Consider the following 24577-nt stretch of genomic DNA (forward strand, 5'->3'; position numbering starts at 1 on the left):
AGGTGAGTTAGAGCACAAAGTGCTCAACTTTTCTATTTCTCTCTTTTTTTTTTAATTTGATTTTGTTTTCTTGCCCACTGTGTGGACATCCAGACAGGAGAGGAGAAAACAATGTGCTGCTTACTTTATTGCTCTCCCTGGATTAATGAGCTCCAAACACACTCAGTCTCTTGTGCTACACGCCTGGAGCTGTGGCCATCAAGCACAGATGCCTGTAGCTGTTACTTTTAATGCAAGAAAAACTTGTGTTTTCAGAGAGCACATTCAAGAAGCCCAGCAGCCACTCTGAACATTTAAAGTGAGTTTTCCTCTTCTGAGAAAATGCCACAGCCCTGGCTTTGCAGCGCAGTGTGCTGGGAGAAGCTGTTGCTTTGTCCTAAAACAAGTCAAACAAATCGAGCTGGCCCAGTAACGTCTGTGCTTGACAGCAGCCCTGATTCTGCAATGAGTGTGCAGAGCGCTGGTCTCGATGCACAGAGAAACATCAACTTCCTGCCACTGCTGCTGTTAAGACCCCCGTGCTGTTATTCTGGGCTATGTCACCTTTTCTGTTGCCTTGTGAAACCACGCAGCCTCATTCAACTCCTGTGCGCCTGTGAGTTGTGGCGAAAGAACAGTACGAACTGGGGCTCTCAGCCTTCCCGAGGCGCATGGGCATAGCCCACCTGACTGATCCTAGGCCTACCCAATCAATCCAAAGGAATTTAAGTTTTTTTCCCCTTGTTTGCGTTACATAATTTGCTTTTTAATGTTACGAGTTTGATTTTTTTTTCATCGTATGCTATTTGCTATTGGCTCGCTGTATCTTTTGTGACCAATAAGAAAATGATGTAAATGTAGTGCGGCGGTGCATACGTAGTCGTAGCCTAATTGGCTATCGCTGTCGTCAGACTATCTTGCGCTAGGTTTTTGATTTATTTGCCAACATGGCAAAACAAATGCATATATCTAGTTTTTTCAGAAAGCCGCCCGTAGATGACCAGACCAGTCCCGAAACAAATAAGACACATGAGATGCTACAGGCATCTTGGGTTTTAGGGAGTACAGCCTGGCTTCCCGAATACAAGTGTTTCTGGAACGCAAGAGCACGCGTTAGCTTGTAGCAGCTCGATACATGCTCGACCTGTAGGAGTTAAGCACGGAGAGGTTCTAAAATTTCTCCTGTAAACAAATGACAAGTTTTGGAATGCATGAATAATATTGAAGGATAGATGCGAGTGTGCATTTTACGGATAACTATTCAGGTCGCCTCTAAATGCCCTGTAGTATTTATAAGTGAACGACGTTTACAGAGCTAAAATACATCCAAAGTATGTATTTGACGCTTTTATTAGCAGGCCATTCTTACAAGTAAAGGTACGATGAATTGTTTAGCACTGTAATGCGACTATACCAATTCAGTGTTAAGTCTTGTGTGAAGTCACGAACTTCCAAATTAGGTGTCTTTTGGCATCGAAAATAGAATACTAATTTCGTGGGTTTCATACAAGTTTAAAAGCATCATGAAGCATCAAACAAGATCTTCAGAACTGAATATTTTAATACCTTCGCAGTTTTTATTCTCAAGGCGCCTCACATGATATTACCCTTGGGGCGATGCATTTACTCCAGCCTCTGAAATCCAGAAGAACGTGCACGCACGTATGGTATGTTATGCTCAAGTCCACTTAATATTTAAAGTCAAGGTAAAGGCTTCGTGAAGTTGCGCCCCCTATAGACAGCACAAACGATGAAACCCACCTCATTCGTTAGTGCTGCGTTTGTGCTGCTTTCGTTACTGCGATATAGCGCCTTGTTTTTCTGGTGTTCACGTGACCATGCACGGTGCCTTTGACCTCCAGTGACCCCGTCTGCCGAGTTCAAGCGCTCTGATACAGTTTAGCGCTTCAATATCAATATCCATAAACATATGAGCCTCCTTAGATGTGAATAATACTAAGACATGACGCATGCCAACAAGTTAACCATCTATGACATAAACCCGTGGTTATAATGCATGTAAAATCACCGTGATTGTAAGATCTATGGGTTTTATTTTCTAAGGCACATGACATGCTGTTGTCCAACGCGTAACTGTGGGGAAACCATCGCGATAAGACCTCCGCTGCATATCATGATAGGGACCCCATGTGTTTCGCGGCAGTGTATATCACGACAGGCGCCTTGCTTCCATGCCAGCCTGGCACCGCTGTTGCAACAAAGGTCTCGTATGAGGACGTGATATACCCGGCTAGGACATGTCGCGATATGTGACATGGGGGCGGAGCATTTTGTCAGAGTGTCATATCGCAATATAGGGGCTTCATGTCGCGACATGGGCGTGAATTTTTTGTAATATCGCGATATATGGACTCCATGTCGCGACATGGGGGAGTGGGCGTTTTGGCTGGGCGTGTCATATCGCGATATAGGGCTTCTTATGTCGCGACATGGGCGGGGGTATTTTTGCCCGAGTATGTCATATCGCGATATGCGGGCTTCATGTCGCGACATGGGCGTGAATTTTTTTTTGTCATATCGCGATATATGGACTCCGTGTCGCGACATGGGGGTGGGCGTTTTGTCGGGGGTACGCCATATTGCGATATATGAACAGTGGCGCCATGACAGTGCGCCAGTCGCAATGGGTATCCCGATGTAATCGTGATGCGCGCACTCCTATCGTGACATGCTATCGGAGTCGTGAACGCGCTGTGGATGCCATGGCATTCTTTGTCTGCTATTCAGTTTTGACCTCAGTGCGACTTCTCTTAGATTGATTAGTAATTGGAAACCAATGGATGTGTTACTGTATATCCAGCGTGCTCATAGAGCACACACGGTTAACCGGGGCTACAGTACATCCATCACCTATGTATCTACATGTTCTCGGAACTTCCGCTATGGCGCTTTTACCCAATCAGAGTGTCGATTCTCACTCTTCACCCAATCGCGGCCCGAGCTGTTCGGGGGTTTAGCCAATCACGGGTCTGAGAGCTGTTCAAGCTAGCAGCGCCAGGTGGATCGGCTTGTTTACTGTCAATGAGAATCTATTTCTAAAATGTTTTACTTATTTGCAAAATAACTACATCGGCTAATTTTTTAACGTCTTTATTGAGTCACAATGTCCCATACTCTTCTAAATAAATACATTTTTATTTGCAATATAACTGTCTCCGCTGCTTTCTGTAACGAATACATGATATTTGAACACTTTTAATCGTATATTTAAGGTAGGGGAAACAACTTCTGCTTTGTACTTAAAACATGAATAGAAATGTAAAGTCTATGATCATTATATTATGCTCGTGCTTTCAATTTTGTTTTTTATTGTTAAATTATATCGATCTTGAAACTTATATGGGCTCTCGTGTTGTTAGAGCCAATGCAGTGAGGCACGAAGTAGGGTGGGAGCGGCGAGGGCACAAGCCCTAGAACCCGAATCCGTTACACTAACAAAAGGACAGACAATGAAATATGGGCTATTTCGAAGTCGCAATTCTGAGATACCATAGCGGTTTTTTTTACTCCCTGGCGGAAACGGGCTTCCATATAAAACTACTGAACAATCTAAAAGCAGGCATACGAAATACGTAGAACTGTTACAAGCAACAAGTGAAAATGAGCTCTTGAAGGTTTTCTTTAGCTAAAGACAAAGTCCTCATATGAGAGACCTTTGCAAACTAGCTGTCATTTGAACGGGAATTTGCAGATTCTAGAGACAGTGACGAGATTATCGCCATATTCAATTCCACGCCCCGACGCCTGCATCTGGTCTAGAAAGTCAAAACCTCCCAACAGAGATAGGCACTGATTGTTTGTGTGTCCGCCATGGCACAGTAGCGTTCGGCAGCCTGGGTAATTGTTGCTTAACCTGTGTGTGTGAGAGATAGAGATGGTATGTGTATATATAAGGTTCCGCTAATTCTGCTGTTTGATTATACCGCTCGAGGATTGCATTGTAAATTGGAGGGGTGCCCCTATGCTGGCAGGACGGACAGTTAGAACCCAGGGCCACCCACTTTTGCACAGGCCAACCCAAAAATCAATTCCTGGCTACGCCCCTGCTCAAGGGTCAGATAGTGGCTTAATGAATTAACTCGGCTTCTCTGGCTCTGCAGCCCGTTAGAATCCCAGCTGCCATTTGATCAGCAGGGAGTCGGCTGTGCCTGGTGTGGGCTCGGGGTACAGTTGGCAGGGCCGCGGGCCGAGGGGATGAGCACATGATTATGCTCTGTTGGCCATTTCTCATGCAATAATCTTTTCTTGGCCTTTCATTCGTCAAGATTAAGAAAAAGAAGTAGAGAGCTGCAAAACTGGTCTCTGAACATTTAAAGCACGAGACTCATAACTCTTCATCCAAACATTCTGAATTCTGGTGTCCGTGTGCTCTCGGAGTCTGTGGATTGTGCGGTGACTCTAGAGCATGTAATGGGTCAGTTCTGGGACTCCATCAGGAGCTGTGGAGGGATGGAGCTCTGCTGACCTTTGACCTGAAGCAGCAAAGTCTGACACTGTCAAGTGGAGAGCCACCTTCTTAAAAAACGAATCTCACACCTCGCCATAAATGCATACTTTTAATTAGACACCTTTAACATATCCAAATAAACATAAAATGCCATTAAATAAAGCTCCAAAAATAGTTAAATTACAAAACTGAAAAGGAGGGGGTGAACTATTTCACAGTATTGCACATCCACTGGGAATAGTGATCAGCACCGGCCAGCGACACCTTGTCAACAAGTGGGTCAGTGAATACACCCCGACTGCCTGTTTGTACCCCTCACACTGCTGCAGCCCTGCAACAGCTTCTTCACACCCACTTTCCCTTCTGGGGAAAAGGGGGTCCCCTCTGGGGGGGGTGAGGGGGTATTCCAGGCACTGCCCCATCGAGCTGCAATATACCAGAGGCAGAGGGAGATACCAGCTCTCTCAGATCACGCCAGGCAGGAGCGGCACTTCGGACAGCAGGGGGCGCACTCTCCACATGGAGATTGCTGCTGCGGCCAAACAGCCAATTATGTCATTGAACTGCCCCCTCATTTCCGATTTAGTCCTTTTAACATCAGAAATGAAAACTGAGCAACTTTAATCTGTCCTTCATACTCCCAAAAGCAGATGGAAAGGCATTCAGGCGCAGCTCAGGGGAAAGGTGACGATCAAGGGCAGCAGTAGTGTCCCTAGCCTGTTTCTGGGCTGGCTCTGTTACCCAATGTGCTCAGGGGAGCCCCATGACAGCAGTGTGTGTCGCTCACTGGCCACACAGCCCGGGCCTCTGCACTTCTGCCCTGCCTGCCCACTCCCTCTACACCGTGGTCTCCTTGGCAGTGGGCTGGTGGATGGCGTTCATCCTGGAGGTCAGGGTCTGCAGGAGGTCGTGAGCCAGGCTGTCGTCGGCTGCAGTACTGTCGCTGCCCTGCAGGAGGCAGCGGAAGCAGCTGACCTCCAGGAGGACAGCCAGGTTCTTCAGGAAGTAGCCCTCGCAGAAGGCCTTCAGTTCCAAGGCCTGGCACAGCTGGGAGAGAGGAGGAGAAATGAGCAGCACGCAGATGGAAAAGGGTTACAGAGAAGACTTTTCACACACTTGTTCATAAGCCTGGACACAATACAAGAGCAATACAGCCAGGACAACGCATGGAAAGAACGAGGCTCAAGCACATCAGAGACCCTCCCAGGCAGTGATTAGAGGAGCTGGGGGGCACAGGTACCACACCTTGGCTTGCTGGTAGATCCTGACGGCTTCAGCAGGGTAGATGTACTTGGAACAGAGCATCTCGCAGTGTCTCTTCAGGGCCTTCAGCCGGAAGACATGGGCTGCGTGAAGGACCTGGGGGAGGACAGAGGTGGGACACTGTTGACATCTGACCACTAGTGTGTGAATGTCATGAAGTCAGCGCATGCAGGCAGGAAGCATGCTGAGGTTAATGCACAAGTCACAAGAGGGTGAATTACTCGGTTTCTGTCATTTTTGGTTTTCTTCAGGCAGAGTATTCTTTGGAGGAGACAATGTGATCCTAGGATCCCAAAGTTTGATCCCCACTGATTCCCCTGTAGCCTTACCTCCAGAGCATCCTGCTGGCCGATGTGCAGCCCTTCGGTCCCCCCGTTGTAAATGTACTGCATCACTAGCTGCAAAGAGACACAGGGTGCAATGAAGACTCCTGATGCGCCACATTCCACCAGTGACCTCAAGGGGGAGCTGCGCATCAGTGCTCCTCACCCCTGGCCCTGACATCCTCACAACGATAAAAAGCTTTAGACGAGTGGTAATTAAGGCCAATTAAGCCAATTACCAATTCAATTAATTCACAAGCAATCCGAAATGAAAGGGAAATGGGAAGACTCTCCTGGACTGAAAAGGAGGAGGAGCACTGATGCACATAAACCCCTCTGCCACACCAGCCTACTGCAACACATTCCACAAACAACCCTTCTGGACCTCTCTTATAGTGTTAAAAGATGCAATCCTTAGATGGAACTCAAATCTGAATGTGCTGATTGGATTCCTCTTTCTGAACAACTGAACGGGCTGATTGGGTTCCTCTTTCTGAATGCACTTTTATCTGGCCCCACACAGACCAGCACAAGAACTCCACCACACCCATGCCATCCTTACCTGGAAGGTGTGAAACTTCATATCCCTGATCTCCACCTGGCCAGGGGGCTGGGCGGCTCTGGAGACCAGCTTCTGCAGGCTGTGAAGGAAGAGAGAGACTGAGCCACAGCCAGCTCTCGCAATACAGCCAGCAGAGTCATGCCTCTGACAGTAACAAAGAACTTGTCCTGTTTCAGGCCAAGAGCAGCCTCAGTGATAAACAGAAGAAACATGCTGGTTTGGTAGTTAAAAGCTAAACAAATCTAAAGGTTCAGCCATTCACTTCCTGAAGGAGCCCAGTGAACACAATATTCTAACTAAGGCCTTACTAGTGTGTTGCAAAGCTTGAGCATCATTTCTGCTGTGTGCCCCGGGCATGACTGACACATTTATTGGTTAGAGGGCCTGCCTGTGTGTGCCAGCTCTCTCTGGGCTGCAGCCCCTGCTCTCCTGCCCCAGGCATTCAGGAGCCTAACCTCAGGGGGCAAGTGCACAGGACTCCTCACCTGGGGGAGGCAGACGAAACCAGCTCCCTGTGGGCGTAGAAAGGCTTCCCCTCCACCAGGAAGGTGAGATCGGACGTCTCTTTATTGTTCAGGCAGGCAGAACCTGGAGCGGCGGAGAAGCAGATGTCACTTACAGGCTCCTAGATCAGCCAGATCAAGTCATGCAAGCTGCTCTGTGCGCTCTTGGTCTGAACCATCAAAACGAAAACAGAACACGTTTTCAGCGAGTGAACATCCACTCTGCTACTGACAAACGAGTTTTGATCCCACCTCCTGCGGGAGAAATACTGCACTAAATGACTGCAACTTCAAGACAAGATGGCTCTCCAAGGGAGCACCAAGCGGAAGCTTTGAGAATGTAAAATCAAATAATCAATCAAGTCACTGAAATGAAGCCTGAATTGAAAAGAGGAGCGTACCGCGCCGGGGGCGATGTGCGGGGGCGCTGTCGTGCACTGTGGGGACGGGGTAGGGCCCGTAGCAGCAGGACAGGATGGTAGCCAGCAGCTGGCCGGTGGACTCACTCTGAAACAGACAGAGGTCAGAGGTCAGAGCTGAGTCGCCATGCCTGAGGCTGAGCTCCTGAGTCAGCTGAGAAAGAAGCCCAACCTACACCCCAGTGTTCTGATCCTTCAGATGCAACAGAACAGTTAGTAAATCTGGTTAAAGAGAAGAATGAGAGGGACAATTCAGGTTTAGGTGCACAAACAAAAGTATTTTTTCTTGTCAATACCAAGACAAACGATTCACCCTCCTTGCAAAAGCAATATCATACAGAGTTTAAAACAAAAGCTTCACAGTTGTCCTGACCCCACCCCCGCCCCTGGCCATACCCCCAGCCTGCCCCTGGGCCCGCCCACAGTCCTTACCTGGCAGCACTGCAGGATGTGGATGAGGAGGGGCAGCCCCTCCGACACCATCTCGTCGCTGTACACCTCCCGCAGGCTGGAGAAATCTCCCAGCAGGCTGTGTGTCACGTCCCAGCGGCGCTGTGTGAAGGAGGAGCGCAGGCACTGCAGCCAGGTGTGCAGAGTCCAGGGAACAGCCTCTGAGGGGGGAGAAGAGCCTAGTGAGCATCACGTGGCCCAGCTGGCACCCACACACAGTCACGGCTCAGCGCGCTCCAGTCTCCCTCCTCCCCAGCTAACAACCCACTTACGTCCCTAACTGGCTTAACTGGATCAATTTAACAGCCTCTCCTGTTTGTTTAGTAACTGGTGATTTAGACAAACCTATAAGCTCTGCTGGATTGTGACAGTAAAAGGCTTAAATCTGTGTACTGCAGGCTGTGTTGTTCTTATTCAAGATTCTTTAACAGCATTCTTAATCCCTTATAAACAGATCTCGTCCAGCTCAACCTCCAGGTTTGTTCCAGCCTTCAGTACAAATTGCTGGCTGTGTAACAGCTGCACAATACTCAGTTAAAAAATACACAACTAATGAAACCACCCCCACTCCCCTCACCTTGCTGTCGCAGCTCCAGTGCGATGTCAATGTAGCCGTGCTCGACGCTATGGAACAGCGCCTCCTGCAGGGCCCTCCTCTGAGCACGCCCCATGCGGCGGGACTGGGCTCCGCCCCCCGCCCCCTCCGCCAGCATGTCCTCCAGAGTGAGGATGTCGCTGGTGGGCTGGGTCAGCAGCCTTCTCAGCACATTCCTGAAACACAGGAAACACAGGGGCTCTGGCTTTACTCTGCCACTGATCCCATAATCACACAGCAGACAGCTGCCTGGGGGCTGACCTCTGCAAGCCGTCAAGACACAGCCTGTCTGCCAGCATCAAGTGTTGATCCACCTCCCCTTGCTTATTACCAGCCTGTGTTCTCTGGTCAGTACTGACAGCACAGCAACCCCACTCTGCCCCCACACGGCCCACGGTTCCTGCGAACATGACATCCGCTTTTTGCTAACAGGCACACATTCGAGAGCAAGTACACTTGCCCCTCACCTGTGCCCGTGTGCTGCCGCCAGGGCAAAGGCACTGGAGATCCCGTGCAGGGAGGTGTCGCCCCCTGGCTTGCAGGACCCTGAGAGGGGGTCAGCGCTGTGCTCCAGCAGAAGGGAGACCAGCTCGTAGTGACCTGCAGGAGAGAGGGAAGACAGACCTGTGGTCAGTTAATTATTCTTAAAGAGACTTTCTGCTGTCCAGTTTGCTGGCTTAATGGACCCCGGCTCAACTTGGAACAGGTACTGTATCTGTCCAAGTAAGATCTCATTACAAACAGAAGGTCTTACTGCCAGAAGTTAATATCAGAGCATTATTGGAAATGAGCAGCATTGACAATAGAAAGCAGGGCTTCAGTTTAGAAATAGCCAGGCCTGGATTCAGAGTGTGAAGGGCCCAGGTTCGGACAGCGCAGAGCCCAGGTTTAGACAGCACAGGGCCTGGGTTTAGACAGTGCAGGGTCTGGGTTTGGACAGTGCAGAGACCAGGATCACACAGTGCAGAGCGTGGATTCAGACAGTGCAGGGCCCGGATTAGGACAGCGCAGAGCCCAGGTTCAGACAGCGCAGAGCCCAGGTTTAGACAGCACAGGGCCTGGGTTTGGACAGTGCTGGGCGTGGATTCAGACAGTGCAGGGCCCGGATTGGGACAGCGCAGGGCCTGGGTTTGAACAGCGCAGGGTCTGGGTTTGGACAGTGAAGGGCCTGGGTTTGGACAGCGCAGAGACCAGGATCACACAGTGCAGGGCCTGTGTTCAAACAGTGCAGGGCCTGGGTTAAGACAGTGCAGAGACCAGGTTCAGACAGCACAGGGCCTGGGTTTAGACAGTGCAGGGCCTGGGTTCAGACAGTGCAGAGACCAGGACCACACAGTGCAGGGCCCGTGTTCAACACAGAGCCTGTGTTTAGACGTCACCGTGCCTGTGCTCAGACAGTGACAGAACTGACCTGCGGCAGCAGCCAGCTGCAGGGGGGACTCGGCCCCCTCGCTCTCGCCCACACAGCCGTCCACATCAGCGCCCGAGTCCAGCAGGAGCTGAAATGGAGAGCCCAGTCAGAACAGGACATCCAGGACGAGCCCGAGACCCCTCCCTGCTGCAGGCAGGTGTGCAGGCGAGGTACCTGTGCGATGGAGGTGTGTCCGAAGGCGGCGGCGAAGCAGAGGGCAGTCCAGCGACGCGTCTCAGGGTGGGCGCAGCGTGCCTTCTGTATCCCACAGGGGACCTGGAGGGAAACACAGGCGTTACAACCCTGCCACCCCTCACTGGAAGTACACAACACCTTTTTCTGAGCCCTGAATTTCAGAGAGATTAATATACTGAGAGCTGAAGTGGAACAGGTGCCAGCACACACTTGAGTGTCGGGAGCAGGAAAATGTACTTTGGAAAATCTACACTGTCCCAGGTTGCACACCCCCCACTGTGCCACCACTGTGCCCAGTGTACAGGTACCCACCAGCAGGTCCACAGACGCGCCGGCGTCCAGCAGCACCTGCACCATGGCCTCATCTCCACTGGCACAGGCGTACATGAGAGGGGACAGGCCCTGCGGAGAGAGGGCACAGTTAACAGGGCACAGGGGAGACAGGCGAGGCCCCACACAGTTGCATCAGGCTGAATGCCAAGCTCTCTGACCTCAGACTCTATTCATATCACAGGATCTCCTTGCTTTACTAACCTTTTCTTCTACCACAGCTGCATAAACCTCGATGTGTTCACCTGTTCACTGTCACAATTACACTATCACACTACCATGCTTCACTGCTATGGCACATGATTCCTTTTCAATGACAGGGTCCTTTAACTACAGGAGTAGAATTGCATTGCATACGGGTTAGAAAGCTATAACAGTGCCTACAGTCTCATGACTGCAACAGTAGTGAACACTTCACTGTGGCACACCACTCCCATCCTGACTCTGCAGGTGTACAGGGCAGTGCAGGAGCTGGTTCAGAGCCAGGCCGGCAGTACCTGATCATTAAGGGTGTTGATGCCGTCAGGACCCAGCAGGGCCTTAGCTGGGTCCACCAGGTCTGTCCGCCCGCAGCTCAGCATCCGAAAGGCCAGGTTCCAGCGCAGGGCCTGTTCTGCCACCACAGCCTCCAGCCGCTTAGAGGCATAGAGGCAGCACTCCACCCTGAGACAGGGACAAAGTGGGGAGAGAGGGTCACAGGGGATAGAGACAGAGGGGCATGGGGAGAGAGAGGGTCACAGGGGAGAGAGAGACAGAGGGGGGATAGAGAGGGCATGGGGAGAGAGAGAGAGTCACAGGGGATAGAGACAGAGGGGCATGGGGAGAGAGAGAGTCACAGGGGAGAGAGAGACAGAGGGGGGATAGAGAGGGCATGGGGAGAGAGAGAGAGTCACAGGGGATAGAGACAGAGGGGCATGGGGAGAGAGAGAGTCACAGGGGAGAGAGACAGAGGGGCATGGGGAGAGAGAGGGTCGCAGGGGACAGAGACAGAGGGGCATGGGGAGAGAGAGAGTCACAGGGGATAGAGACAGAGGGGGGACAGAGAGGGGCATGGGGAGAGAGAGAGTCACAGGGGAGAGAGAGACAGAGGGGGGATAGAGAGGGCATGGGGAGAGAGAGAGATTCACAGGGGATAGAGACAGAGGGGCATGGGGAGAGAGGGTCACAGGGGACAGAGACAGAGGGGGGACAGAGAGGGGCATGGGGAGAGAGAGAGTCACAGGGGAGAGAGAGACAGAGGGGGGATAGAGAGGGCATGGGGAGAGAGAGAGAGTCACAGGGGATAGAGACAGAGGGAGGATAGAGAGGGGCATGGGGAGAGAGAGAGTCACAGGGGAGAGAGAGACAGAGGGGGGATAGAGAGGGCATGGGGAGAGAGAGAGAGTCACAGGGGATAGAGACAGAGGGAGGATAGAGAGGGGCATGGGGAGAGAGAGAGTCACAGGGGAGAGAGAGACAGAGGGGGGATAGAGAGGGCATGGGGAGAGAGAGAGAGTCACAGGGGATAGAGACAGAGGGAGGATAGAGAGGGGCATGGGGAGAGAGAGAGAGAGTCACAGGGGAGAGAGAGAGGGACACCGAGGAGAGAGGGGGGCACGGGTGAGAGCTGCTGCCCCAAGCAAGAGGTCCAAAATAAAGCCATACACTGAAACCACAAGTTTGATTCTTTGTAAACCCATATTTCAGTATAAAAAGAAGAGACACCCCCATAACAAGTTTTTGTTTGCTGTTTTTGAAGAGTTCAGTATTAAATAGTTTCTATCCTACTACACATACGAGGACACAAACTACAGGACCAGGCTTTATCTAGGAATTTAATCTTTCACCACAAATTGAACTATATATAGTTCTTAAATGTGATCACCATCAAACAATCCTGCAGAATATTTACTAAATGACCACAGTTGTACTTTTCCACCTGGACTGAGCGCTGTGCATGATGCACACCAGCCTGGCACACAGCTGGGATACAGCTGTTCCCTCCATTCCTCACATTCCTGCCGCTCAAAATGACCAAACCACAGGCTGACGCGGGCCCCGCTGGGCATATCGCAGCCCTCAGGAGAATGAGAGGCACAGGGCAGGTTTATTTTCCATTTCTAAATTCTAACTGCAATTTCAGTGAACTATTTTGGCACAGAATAGCGAGGGGCTGGGCTGAGATCCAGGTCAGACAGCCTGCCAGGTGTGCAATCCAACCCTCTCTCTCACATGGCCGGCTGCCTGCTGGGCACCAGCCCGACTTCAGCAGTAGAGGAAACTACCACCGTCAGCCTCCAGCAGTTCCGAAGAAATTCACGCTTGCTGCCCTGAAGTACATCAATATCTTGTCTTTGTCACTTATTTTTTATCTTTTTTATGAGGAAATGAGTCCTGGACCTCACAGGCAAAGTGAGCAGGTGTGGACATGCCCCTGCCACACACCCCTCCCCCCACTCATCTAACTCCGTAGATGCACAGGAGTGCTAGTGCTGATTGGAGGAGCAGCATGTCTATCAGTGATGTCACAGGAAGCAGACAGACTTCTGGGAAATCACTTCTTTGAGAGAACCATGACTGACTAATCACTAAAACAACCAGTGTCACCGTTCCGTGTGAATACAGCTGAATCAACAGTCCTACAGATTGCTGGTAACCCAGAAAGAAATCAAACACCAGCCTTCTCAATAGAGCACGGACAGTCCATTGATCCATGGACAAATGAAGAGTCAGACTCGGGAGACTGATTGTTCCCAGGTACAGTGCGCTTGGAATGCAGATAGAGAGACAGGCCCTCAGTCGGCCAGGTCGGTACCTGAGTGGACGCGGCTCGCAGTCGGCCCCCGGCAGGAGAAGACGGGCTGCTTGCTGGACATCCCCACTGTCCACGGTCTGGCTGTGTCGGTGCTCCGCAAACGCCAGGCATACACGCAGCCACTCCCCCAGGGGCGGCAGGGCCATCTCCGGGCTGGAGAGAGAAAGAGGCCGCTACAGACTGACCCACTACGACGAGACAGCTATACTCTGCACAGCAAGACGCAGAACAAGAGGGTGTCCTCTATCAGAGGGACCGCAGGAATGAAGAGCAGTGATGTCAACTGAGGAGGATGAGGAGCAGTTACAGAGAAGGGAGAGGCCGCCGGAGGAAAGGGTTTCTGGGGTGTGGGACAGGCTACCCAACATCCTGTTGAAGCCGAAACCCTGGGACCTTTCAAAAAACTGGAAGAGATCCTGGGATCAATGAGCTACTAACTGCCTGAGAGTCTAGAGGGGCAGAATGGCTCCTCTCGCTTCTAACCTTTCTTGAGGTCTCACGCTCAATGAAGAATTAGGAGGGGAAATGAAGAGGGGCTGGACTGGAAGTCACAGGGGAACACCACACCAGTTCGACCCAGCTCCCCTCACTGTCAGAACCACACTGTTTCGGGACGCGCTGGGAAATCACCTCCCACCAGCTGCTAAGGGATCACACAGAAGCGAAACTTTGAAAAAATTCCATTTCCCTCTTTGTTATTGTTCATGTTGACCTTTGCTGGTCTAGAGCATTTATCTCCCTTGTGTCATAATTTACTCAAGCGTCTGTTTCTCTGTACTCTACAACTACTGCAGCCTGAGATTGTGGGAATCACCAAATATCACAGCTTGTTAGTCAGCGTTTTTGTCCATCCCCTCCCCCTCAGCTGTAACTGTTGGGTTTGTGTTTTTGAACAGCAGACTGGCCTGGTTCAAGTGTTGGCCTGGTTCAGAACAGCAGAGACAGAGTTACAGGTACAGCACCCTGGCACCAGCGGACCCAGGCCAGAGACAGGTACCCAGTCCTGCCCACAGACAGTGGTACAGCACCCAGGCACCGGCAGACCTGGGCCAGAGACAGGTACCCAGTCCTGCCCACAGACAGAGGTACAGCACCTTGGCACCAGCGGACCCGGGCCAGAGACAGGTACCCAGTCCTGCCCACAGACAGTGGTACAGCACCCTGGCACCAGCGGACCTGGGCCAGAGACAGGTACCCAGTCCTGCCCACAGACAGAGGTACAGCACCTTGGCACCAGCGGGCCCGGGCCAGAGACAGGTACCCAGTCCTGCCCACAGACAGGCCACCTGCTGCCTTTCCAGCACACGAAGGCGCTATTCATTCCCACATCACAAGACCTGCAGCCCAGACTGTGACAGAGCCTTGTGAGCTGTTCATGACTCTCGTCTGCCTGCAAGAATTACTCAAACAGCCACACCCCACAGCAAGGCAGAGTTAGAAAACACAAGGAGTCTTATATATGGATCTCTTCTCCCCACAACAACAAGCACGATGACTTAGAAGCAGCAGCCTGTTTTGTTCAGTAGCCTTAATGGTGAGCAAGAGAAGTGTGTTCTGTGTCATAGTGACGGGGGTTCAGAGGTGCGTTGGGAAACTCCCTCTCTGGAGGTTCTCCCCTGGGGGCTGGCAGGAGAGGCAGAGCAGCACTCAGCCGGCTCCGGCCGTCTGACGCCATGACATCACCGCCAGGCAGCCCCGGCGGGAGGGGGAGGTGTGGGCAGCCGGAAAAGCAAGACCTGCTCTCACCTGTCGCCGGTGAGCCGCACGCGGCGGGGCTCGGCGTGCGCGCTGTCCCACTCGGCCGGGCGCCTGCGGGTGTAGTAAAACAAGCTGTGCAGGGCCTCGGGCTCCCAGGACAGTGCCCCCTGCCTGAAGTGCAGCTGGAACATCCCTCCGGGATTACAAGAGCCCAGCCGCTGTAAACAGTACATGGCGTTGATGACCAGGGCGCCTGGAGGGCAGAGGGAGAGATATCGGAACAACAGTTACAGCCATGTCTGGGAAGATAGCAGACAAAGAGCACAGCCGATAGACCAGTGATCTAAGAGTTTACAGACAGAAATCTGAACAGTGTCCCCCGGGAATCTACCATGAATTCACAGTGCTTTTACACCCTTCTGTATCCTACACCATGTGTTGCTTTAAGACTCTCCGCCAGTCTGGGGACCAGGCCGCAGACTCGACAGCGTTTCCTCCCTGCCTTCCGCCCGCTCTACCTGAAGTGCGCGCACACTCGCTCACGCGCTCACAGACCGCGGCCACGCGGCAGCGCGTGGGGACCCGGCAGGCGGGGGACCCGCGGTGAGTGGGAGCTCCTGGGGGGTTTCTCTTGCCACCCCAGTGCCCGTCAACTGAGAGTGACTCACCCACGACTCGGCTCGGCTCCCTGCCCTGGCCGGAGCGTCTCCTTTCACGAGTCCCCACATTAGTCATGTCCTCGGGCTCTCGGTACTCACTCAGCTCGGCCACGCTGTCCACTGTGCTGGTCAGCAGGCTGTGCTCCAGGCTCTGCAGCTCCGTGGGGCCCAGGGGCGAGGTGCTGCCGGGGCGACCCAGGGACCCCCGAGTGTACACGCTGACATAGGAGGGCAGTACCGGGGTGTCTGGGGAAACAGGAGAGGCAGGGGGGTCAGAGAGCAGTGAGGGTGGGAACAATGACAGAACAGATGTGCTGTCATCCCATTGCAACAGCAGTTCGGAAATTCTATACTTAAGGACATGATCATAATCTCTGGCAAAGTAAAGTTTATGCCCTCGCATTTTTCCTTCATCAAAAAACATGACAAAACCTGACAGTCTTGTTAACATCTCCGAGGAACAGGGTCAGGCCGCCTTTAGGACTGTGTAACAGTGGGAGTCAGACTTATTTCTGTTGATTCAATGGGTTCAAAACAGAAAGGAAAAGTGTTTACAAATTCCCACAGAGAGAAAGAGGGAAGAGAGATCCTTTCAGTTGCAGGAACACACCAGGTCACCAGGTAAATGTGGATGTTCCATCCTGTTGAAAGCTGTCTGTCACTCTCACACCCCAGAGCTGACAGTAAAGAGGAAATGAACCTCAATGCTGTGGAAAACCCACAGATCCTGCTGCCCACTGGGGAGAAAATGACATCACAGCCTTTCAGCCTAAGCCTGCCTTGGCCTTATTTCACAGAAACGGAAGAACAGAACGTTGTTGAGCGGAAAAGTCAAGGACAGGGTGACTTTCTGCCGATACGTGATCTCTCAAGCTTGATCTGTGAGGAGATGCACCTCTCCTGTCTGTGAGGAAAAGGCAGCTCAGTCCAGGATCCTCATGGTCCCCTGCCGCTCCGCCAGAACCGGGCCATCTGACAGGACAGCACTGAGCCGAGACCCGGGCCGCGCTCGCCCTCCGGAGCCAGAGGTTGTGTCAGGCCTGGAGGCAGCACGCCACCAGCAGCTTCCAGGAAGTGACCTCATCTTGCTCCTTACCTCACATGTTATCACGGTCAGATTCGTTTTAAAAAGCAGATTAGAAATGACACCAAGACACCCACTTTCCAGTTTTCTTTTCCCTTTGAAACCGAGGTGTCAGCATCCTTAAATATCAAGGCGGTGTTAGTGAAATTCGAGCGTTGGCCCTTATCTGGTGCTCAGACTGACACAGGAGCGCAGGCGATGAGCCAGCAGGACAGCTGCTCGCCTGCCTCTGACAGCACAGCAGCCAGTCCCAGAGGTCACACAGGTCACGGACAGCAACCAAAGCAACTGTAACCAGAACGTAGACAAATTCACATTTGAATACTGCCCAGTGCACTGGCGGCCTCTTTCATGCGTAGATCTTGTTGGGCTTTTTTGTTTTTTCGAGACGGGGGATTCTCAGGTCAATGAGGTCACAAAATAACCACAAAGGGGGTTCAGTTTCAGTCCTCTATCCTCTAGATTCGTCACTCGGCTGATGGAGTCCCCAGGAGATAGGTGCCACGTCACTCTGACTGAGATTTTTTTACCACAGATCCTACAGAGATCATGAGATGGAGTGGAAGGTGCTGTAGTTTCCACCTGGGGGTGTAAAAATAGCAGCACAGTGGGGAGGGGGGGGAGCATGTGACTGTTTCCTGTGGAGGAGAGTAGCGAAACGACTCTCTCCACCCCGCCACTCTCTCCTCCTCCCACCCCCCCTCCCTCTGCCTCCTCCACAGACTCCAGCATGCGTGTGGCAGAAAATAAAACGTCTTCAGTGCTTCATGCCCTGCCATTCCCTCTGACAGGACTTCTAGTTTTGTCTGTGGGTATATCCTTTTTCTGTCCTTTGTGTATTTTTTGTGAGTTACAACTCTTCACAATTCGTTGAAGACTTGATACCATTCTGTGACCTTTAAAAGGCATGGCGCATGGCGGAGGGCAACACTGGTGCCTGAGGCCATGCCTTTCCTATAGGCCTAGCCTGGCATACGCAGGCTTATCCAGGTGTACCCAGCAAACCCAGCAGAGCTGTGGTGGCCAGGCAGCTGTGATTAATCCCCACTGGACAGTCCAGCAGGAAAAGGGCTGGCTAAGCTAACTGCTCTGTGCCGGTGGGCTCAGTCTCTCCTGTTCCTGCTCTGTCGCGCCACGGCCAGCCACCCCGCACATCTGAGCACAACAGCAGCTCTTTTGTTCTTTGCTTTAGCCCAGCTTAGCTATTTTCAAAGCCCCTTTCGCCCACTAACCCCATTGTTTGTGAGAAACAGCTTCAATCAGCAGTGGCTCGACCTCAGTGCCCTTCATCATTTTTCTGCTGGCTGGTTCAGCACGAGACCAGAGCTGACAAAGACAGCAAGGTCTTTAAGAGAGGCGGGGTTTCTCAGCCACTCCAGTCCTGCCTCTGGAAATCCATGTCCTTGTCTTGGGTTTTGCCAAGGCTGCAAAGCCCAGACCTTCATTTCCTTGTAACAGATAATCTGTCCCACATGCGCTATCTGGGCTTTTTTTTAAGTGATTAAGAATCAGCAACATCTCAGATTAGTGTTTTTGCTAAGGCTGGAAAATGAGATTTAAAACAAAAAGGAAATGACCAGCCATTAATCAAGCTATTGCTTTGTATGAACGTAAAGCCCTGGAAAAAAGTCCCAGTACAAGGGGGCCCCCTCTTTCTGCAAGGAGACAACAGCTTGTGTGATGGGAATGGAGTGTACACTGAGAGGAACCCCAGATCCCCTCCGGCCCGCGCTGCACACACGCACCTCCACCTCGGAGTGTGTGCAGCCGGCACGCCCTGGCGCTCCTTGGGCCAGGCACGGAGCCAGGCCGCTCCGATGGGAAAGTGCTGGAACTGTCAGAGAGGAGAGCCGGGGCAGAAGCATGAAAAAGAAAACAACTGTATCTCTCAGATCGGAGCGAGAGCTGAAGACAGAGGCTACGAGAGCAGACTCACCCAAGTGAGGCCAGGCATGTGGGCGCAGGAAGAGAAGACTTTGAAAAAAAGAACAATGCAGCACAGCTGTGAGTCGGCCCAGAGGCCACGGGAGCGCTAACCTCACTCTGCGCTCCTGCACTGTGATGCTAACAGCACGCCCACACAATGTGGGTCCTGGTTCAGAGGCCCGCGGTCTTGCAAGACGCTTTCTTCCCTTCTGTCTCTCGTGTTTCCGAAGACGCGTCCTCGGGCGCAGTTTCGCAGAGTAAAGCCAGACAATCTGTTAATCCAAGTTCCCATGGCGCAGCTAGCATCGGAAATTGCACTCAGGTTAAAACGGAACCCTTGTGTGAGACCGGCTCTTCTGTTACATAACAGTACAGAGATGCCTACAGAAATGGCTTTTCTCTAGTTAGCACAGGAATCTTTTCAAGTGTCTTCGTGTCACCTTCCAGTCTTCTTCAGCCTGGCCTTGTCTGGGAATTATTGTTACTGTTTCTTTAAAGAACTCTGCTTCGTCCTGCCTTCTACACCCTGCGCTATAAAAGCCTGGAAGCGCCGTGCAGGATCTGCATGAAAATAAAACTTAAAAAACGGGATTTTCTAGGTGTGCTTACAACCTGTGACACGCAGCTACTGCCTTCACCCTCTTCTAAGTTTGCACAAAACACATTCATTCTAGGAAATAGCAGGCTCCACTGCAACATCAACACAGGGTTGCTGATACCAGAGTTTGTGACTTTGTGTCTTAGGTGTCCTGAAGGATTCTAACCCCTGTAGCCATTCTCAGAAGACTGAGGATTGCACAAGTGTCGTCTTTGGTATGCCGGACGGGGGCAGAGCAATTGACCCTCTTTGACCAGATCATTTCAGCCTCAGGCAGGACAGAGGATCTCTTGTGCTTTATTGAATGAAATCAGCATGGAGTCACTGGGAAACAGGAAACAGGGATGATTCAGGGCTGGGAGAGTTTGAGGAAGACGGGGGAGGCTCTGTTTAGAGATATGAGGCAGTTGGTATTCCTCTGAGGCTGTCAGTATTCTCATGATTCAGTATCAGCCAGAGAAACCGACCCCTGACTCCTAGCCCATAGACCCTCACCCCTGAACCCCACCTCCACTCCTCAAGACACCCACGGGGTCTGATGCCAATTAAACTCTCTGCAGTGAAAGCCCCAGGAACAGGGACAGCTCTCTCTACTGTTGATCAGGCAGGACCGTTTGCCTTCTCTCAGCACGGCCCCACCATTTGGACCAGATTCCTCACTGTTGTTGCACAATTGTCAATGAGGAACATGTTGGTGCAGCGGTGAGCAGAACTCATGATTCAGCTTGTGATTATATAAATATTGTTTCCAGGTAATTCTGTAATATTTCAAACGAAACACATAAATAAAAACTCCACTGAGCAGTCTGGGCCTTAATCAAAGCCAGTTAATAAACGGGGGTCGGGTCTGTTTATATTTCTGCTGTTTCCATCAGTGCTTACAGGGCTCTACCAGAGCCAGCCCAATGACAGGTGAGGCTCTATCAGACTCACTGAAGACACAGAGAAACCCGATTACAGTGCCCAGACCAGTACAGGTAGTGAGTAGGTCAGTATCACAGGCAAAAGGAAGCATTAATGGAGTAAAGTAGTGTAGTGTAGTAGCACGTTACAAGCTCTGGGAGCAGGAGAAGACTGGTCTAGCTGCCTGATCTGGTCTAGCTGATTTGACTCCTCCTTACCATAAGCAGTCTTCCCACACAGCAGGTGCTGGTATGGCTGGAAGAGTCCCCAGAGCTCCGCGTCGTTATTGAGTATGTGCTCCAGGGCCGCCTCCTCCTCCTGCGGGCCGCCCTCGGCCCTGGGGCCGCGCCCCAGCCGGCTGCACAGCTCCTCCAGCAGCGCCTGCACTGCGGCGGTCAGGTAGACGGCAGCGAACTCGTGAATCCGGGGCGCCACGAGCGCGTCCACCATCCAGCGGAAGAACCGGCCCACGGACAAGGCCAAGCCGCAGCGGGCGCTCTTGCTGCGGACGCCGGGCTCCTCGGCGCTCATGCTGCACAGGGACAGCGCCTGCACGCCGGCGGCCACGCAGCTCTCTGACAGCGACCAGGACAGCACCAGCTTGGCGGCCGTCTGCACCTCGTGCCGGGTGCACTTCCCGCAGAGCAGGCTGAGCCGCTGCGCCTCCCGCGCCACCCTGAGCAGCGTCCGGCCCAGGCAGGTGGACACGCGGCGGATCAGCCCCTCGGACACGGTCCAGGAGGGCAGGCACTTCCTCATCACAGCCCCCACTTCCTCCTCTGTCCAGGGCAAGTGCTCCAGTGGCGGTAGTTTGGGGGCCACCTTTTCCAGGTCTTCAGGTCGCCCCCCAGAGCAGTTGTGGCACTCACTAGCACCCAGGTCCCTGCGGAAAGGCCCATCCCCGGGCAGAGTCCATAGGCTGTCCCCAGGCCCAGGGGACAGTGAGAGGACAGAGGAGCGGCATGACCCCGCCATGCCCCCGTACCCCGAGTCCAAAGTCAGGTCCTCGAAGGTCTTGGGAGGAGTCTTGCGCTGGACCGGCAGCTCCATCAGAAACCCCGGGACCCTGGATTTAGAGGACATGCCAAGACAGTTTCCTGCAGGAAGAGACAAGAGAATGATCAACAGGGCTCTTTCAAGCCAGAGAAGGGAGGAAGGGAGCAGCTCTGGATTGACAGGACTCAAGTAGCTTAGGGTTAGTACCAGGGAGAGCTCAAGGTTAGTGCTGGGGAGAGCTCAGGGTTAGTACTGGGAAGAACTCAGGGTTAGTACTGGGGAGAGTTCAGGGTTAGTGCTGGGGAGAACTCAGGGTTAGTACTGGGGAGAGCTTAAGGTTAGTACTGGGGAGAGCTCAGGATTAGTACTGGGGAGAGTTCAGGGTTAGTGCTGGGGAGAGCTCAGGGTTAGTGCTGGGACGAACTCAGGGTTAGTACTGGGGAGATCTTAAGGTCAGTACTGGGGAGAGCTCAGGATTAGTACTGGGGAGAGCTCAAAGTTAGTGCTGGGAAGAACTCAGGGTTAGTACTGGGGAGAGTTCAAGGTTAGTACTGGGGACAGCGCAGGGTTAGTACCGGAGAGAGCTCAGGGTTAGTGTCAGGGAAAGCTCAGGGTTAGTACTGGGGAGAACTCAAGGTTAGTACTGGGGAGATCTCAGGATTAGTACTGGGGAGAGCTCAGGGTTAGTACTGGGGACAGTTCAGGGTTAGTACTGGAGAGAGCTCAGGGTTAGTGTCAGGGACAGCTCAGGGTTAGTACAGGGGAGAGCTCAGGGTTAGTGTCAGGGAGAGCTCAGTGTTAGTACTGGAAAAAGCTCAGGGTTAGTACTGGGGAGAACTCAGGGTTAGTGCCAGGGAAAGCTCCGGGTTTGAGCTCAGGTTTAGTGTCAGGCACAGCTCAAGGTTAGGGCAAAGGAGACATCAGAGTTAGGGACAGCAGACATCAAGGAAAATATTCACTGCTCACTGATCTGCATAAACATGCAAGACTTCTGTGTGGAGGAGGAAGGTGTTCTGACTAGTCTGGCAGTTGGTTGGCACTTTTCTCACCAAAAATATCCCAGAGACAGCAAATAAAAAAATAAATTCACTGAAAACCATTCTTCGTCGTCTTTTATGGATACACTGCTGATATCCCTTTTCTTGCATATGCTATAAGCCTTTGTATGTTACTGCTGTGGGCTGGCTGCAAACCAGGAGACTGAACGCACACGGACCCTGACTGAAGAATTCAGACCCATATAGTGTCCGAGTCTGTCGCTCGGGCTTCACGTCCAAACTACACACCCCTTAAAGAATAAATTACACTGTTTAAATGGGTCAAACAAACTTAATTCCGGAACTTCAGCTGACGTTTCAAAACACTTTTGTAATATTGCAAAGAACTTACTGTTCTATTGCATGAATAGGACGCAAGTCAGGAACTAGGATCACGAACATTTCGCACGTCAAGAAGTTGCTTTTTTTCAACAATTAAAACCACCGAACTCTCTTAAGAGAGAGACAAATCAGTTTAAGGTGTGAAGTTTGAAAAACGAGAAGCGTGAATAACTGAGCGTCTTCTACCCTGCTTTCAGGGTAACGATTCAAGGAGCGAGCCGCTATCTGAAGAACCCGCCGCGAAGTTCGGCTGACACACGGTGCGGGTCTGTATTAACTTTACGTGCACACCAGAAATCAACCATAATCACACCTATTGATCGGAATGTACAACACATGCAGGGATTCTGTAGGCTACATTCTATTTCCCCAGTACAACTGTGAATCTTCCACCGAGCCAAGAAACAGTCACTCACATTCGCCTGAAGAATCGCGGACCCAGACAAGTCTAAAAGATTCCAGACAGAAAACGCTACTCTGTGTCCGGAGACCAGACTAATCCCTACCATTAATGATTGACAGATGTCTGGGATAAAGATCCTGCCAGTTTTTTAGAAAAGAATGTAAAATAGCATGCTGTTTTAACTTACCAACTCTGACGCTACAGTTGGGACATATCCAAGCGCTGGGGTGTTAATTAAGAAGATCCAGATAACGGCCCCTTTCAGATTCAGGTTGTTTGTTTAAAATGTACACATGCAAGTCGAATTTCCCACAGCTCGCGTGCTGCTCAGTCTTTCACGGCTGACTGGTCCAAAGTTCGACGGTCCAGGTAAGAGACTCGGAGGTTAGCGAAGGGGCCGGACAGTTAATGCAAATTTCGAAGCAGTGAGCCAATGACTTTCGACACTCCGCTGCTTTGTTTCTGAAAAGAAAACACAGAGCAAGCAGGGGAAAAAAAACTAGCCAGACCGGTCCTTCCGAGTTACAGACCCTTCCACGCAGCCTGCCTCACACGGGGCTTTCAGTCTGCGTGCGCTGAGACGTCACTGAGAGTCAGCCGGACGTTTTCTTGACTTTCCTCAGCAAGAGGCTCTTTTTTTACACCAACGATGTCCCGCACGATGTTCCTTCTCGCTCTCGCAGGATGTCTGCGGTGCGTCTGAACTGTAAAACGAATTTCAAAAGCACAGCCTCTCGCCTCGTGGTTTTCGTGTTCTTCCTGTGCAGTTTCTGTAATAGCCTTACGTGAGAAATGTCCGTGGCCTAATAATAAAATCACACACAAGACACACGGTGTCACACTGACTGGAAACCTCTGGCACAGCTGATGCACAAACAGCAGAGCTTTTGGAAACGGGGACAAGAGCCACGAACACAGTAACATAAACTCACTTTCAGAATGACAGAGACAATGCACACACAAATACAGTAACACGTACTCACTTTCAGAATGACAGGCACATTGCACACACAAATACAGAAACACAAACTCACTCTCCGGATGAGAGGCACACATCATTGTGGCAATAAGTCGTGATGACCAGTATTTTTAAAAGACGCGTCGTCTGTATTGTTTGTACTGCTGTATTATTTTTTGCACACACTTTACACACGCTAATTATCGTTATTGTTGAATCTAGCACAAAGAACGTGTCGGTGCCATTTGAACATAACTGGTGCTCCATACTCATTTTTTTTTTCAGTTGCGTCTACTGTATGTATTTTTTCTTCTTTGCCGACCACGGAATTTCTGTCTTAGTCTGGCACACACGTCACTGTTAGCAGAAAAGTCCCAGGTACAGCCGGGCTGGTATGTACTGCTGTAGCCTCTCGCATCCTGAGTCCCGCCCGAGAGAGAGCGCGGTGGACGGAGGGCGGCCGCCTCGCTCTTGAAGACCGCGCTTGGTCCTGGCCAGCGGGGCTCTCTCGCTATGGCCTTGGCTCACCGGGGTCACAATTTCCCAGCCAGTTTACCTCGGCACAGCGTGTCTTCCCAAGAGAATAGTTTAATATTCACACATCCCCCCTGAACGCACCAAACCTCACTGCTCGGCCATTCAACGGACATCTTATGAATTTATCGCTAAACCCCGCGGACT

General features: G+C 51.7%; 1 protein-coding gene across 2 annotated transcripts; it reads right to left on the bottom strand.

Moving 5' to 3' along the window:
• Positions 1 to 4540: 4540 nt before the first annotated feature.
• On the bottom strand, positions 4541 to 24278 carry LOC148831078 (ankyrin repeat and BTB/POZ domain-containing protein 2-like). 2 transcript variants are annotated; one of them, XM_088922311.1, is made up of 18 exons: positions 23126 to 24278; positions 20379 to 21257; positions 15749 to 15895; positions 15039 to 15243; positions 13293 to 13445; positions 10996 to 11161; positions 10481 to 10570; positions 10148 to 10249; positions 9974 to 10061; positions 9030 to 9162; positions 8545 to 8738; positions 7950 to 8128; positions 7500 to 7605; positions 7081 to 7183; positions 6596 to 6674; positions 6040 to 6108; positions 5693 to 5806; positions 4541 to 5494 (listed from the first exon to the last, which is right to left on the bottom strand). In XM_088922311.1, the coding sequence occupies exons 2-18, from the start codon at positions 21241 to 21243 to the stop codon at positions 5285 to 5287; spliced, it is 3003 nt and encodes a 1000-aa protein (XP_088778437.1). In that variant the 5' UTR covers positions 21244 to 21257; positions 23126 to 24278; the 3' UTR covers positions 4541 to 5284. The 2 variants fall into 2 exon arrangements, with proteins under 2 accessions (XP_088778437.1, XP_088778438.1); XM_088922312.1 differs by lacking the exons at positions 4541 to 5494; positions 5693 to 5806; positions 6040 to 6108; positions 6596 to 6674; positions 7081 to 7183 and adding an exon at positions 7211 to 7268.
• Positions 24279 to 24577: the final 299 nt, after the last annotated feature.

This window comes from Atractosteus spatula, chromosome 7 (assembly GCF_055471065.1).
Source record: "Atractosteus spatula isolate fAtrSpa1 chromosome 7, fAtrSpa1.hap1, whole genome shotgun sequence".
Taxonomy (NCBI): Eukaryota; Metazoa; Chordata; class Actinopteri; order Semionotiformes; family Lepisosteidae; genus Atractosteus; species Atractosteus spatula.

Excerpts from the sequence above, each read along its gene's own strand:
- LOC148831078 (XM_088922311.1), bottom strand. The coding sequence starts at position 21,243 with ATGTCCTCTAAATCCAGGGTCCCGGGGTTTCTGATGGAGCTGCCGGTC. Across the intron at positions 15,896-20,378 it reads GTGTGGGAAGACTGCTTATG|ACACCCCGGTACTGCCCTCC; the intron begins GTAAGGAGGAGT and ends CTGTTTCCCCAG. Across the intron at positions 7,606-7,949 it reads ACATCCTGCAGTGCTGCCAG|AGTGAGTCCACCGGCCAGCT; the intron begins GTAAGGACTGTG and ends TGTCTGTTTCAG.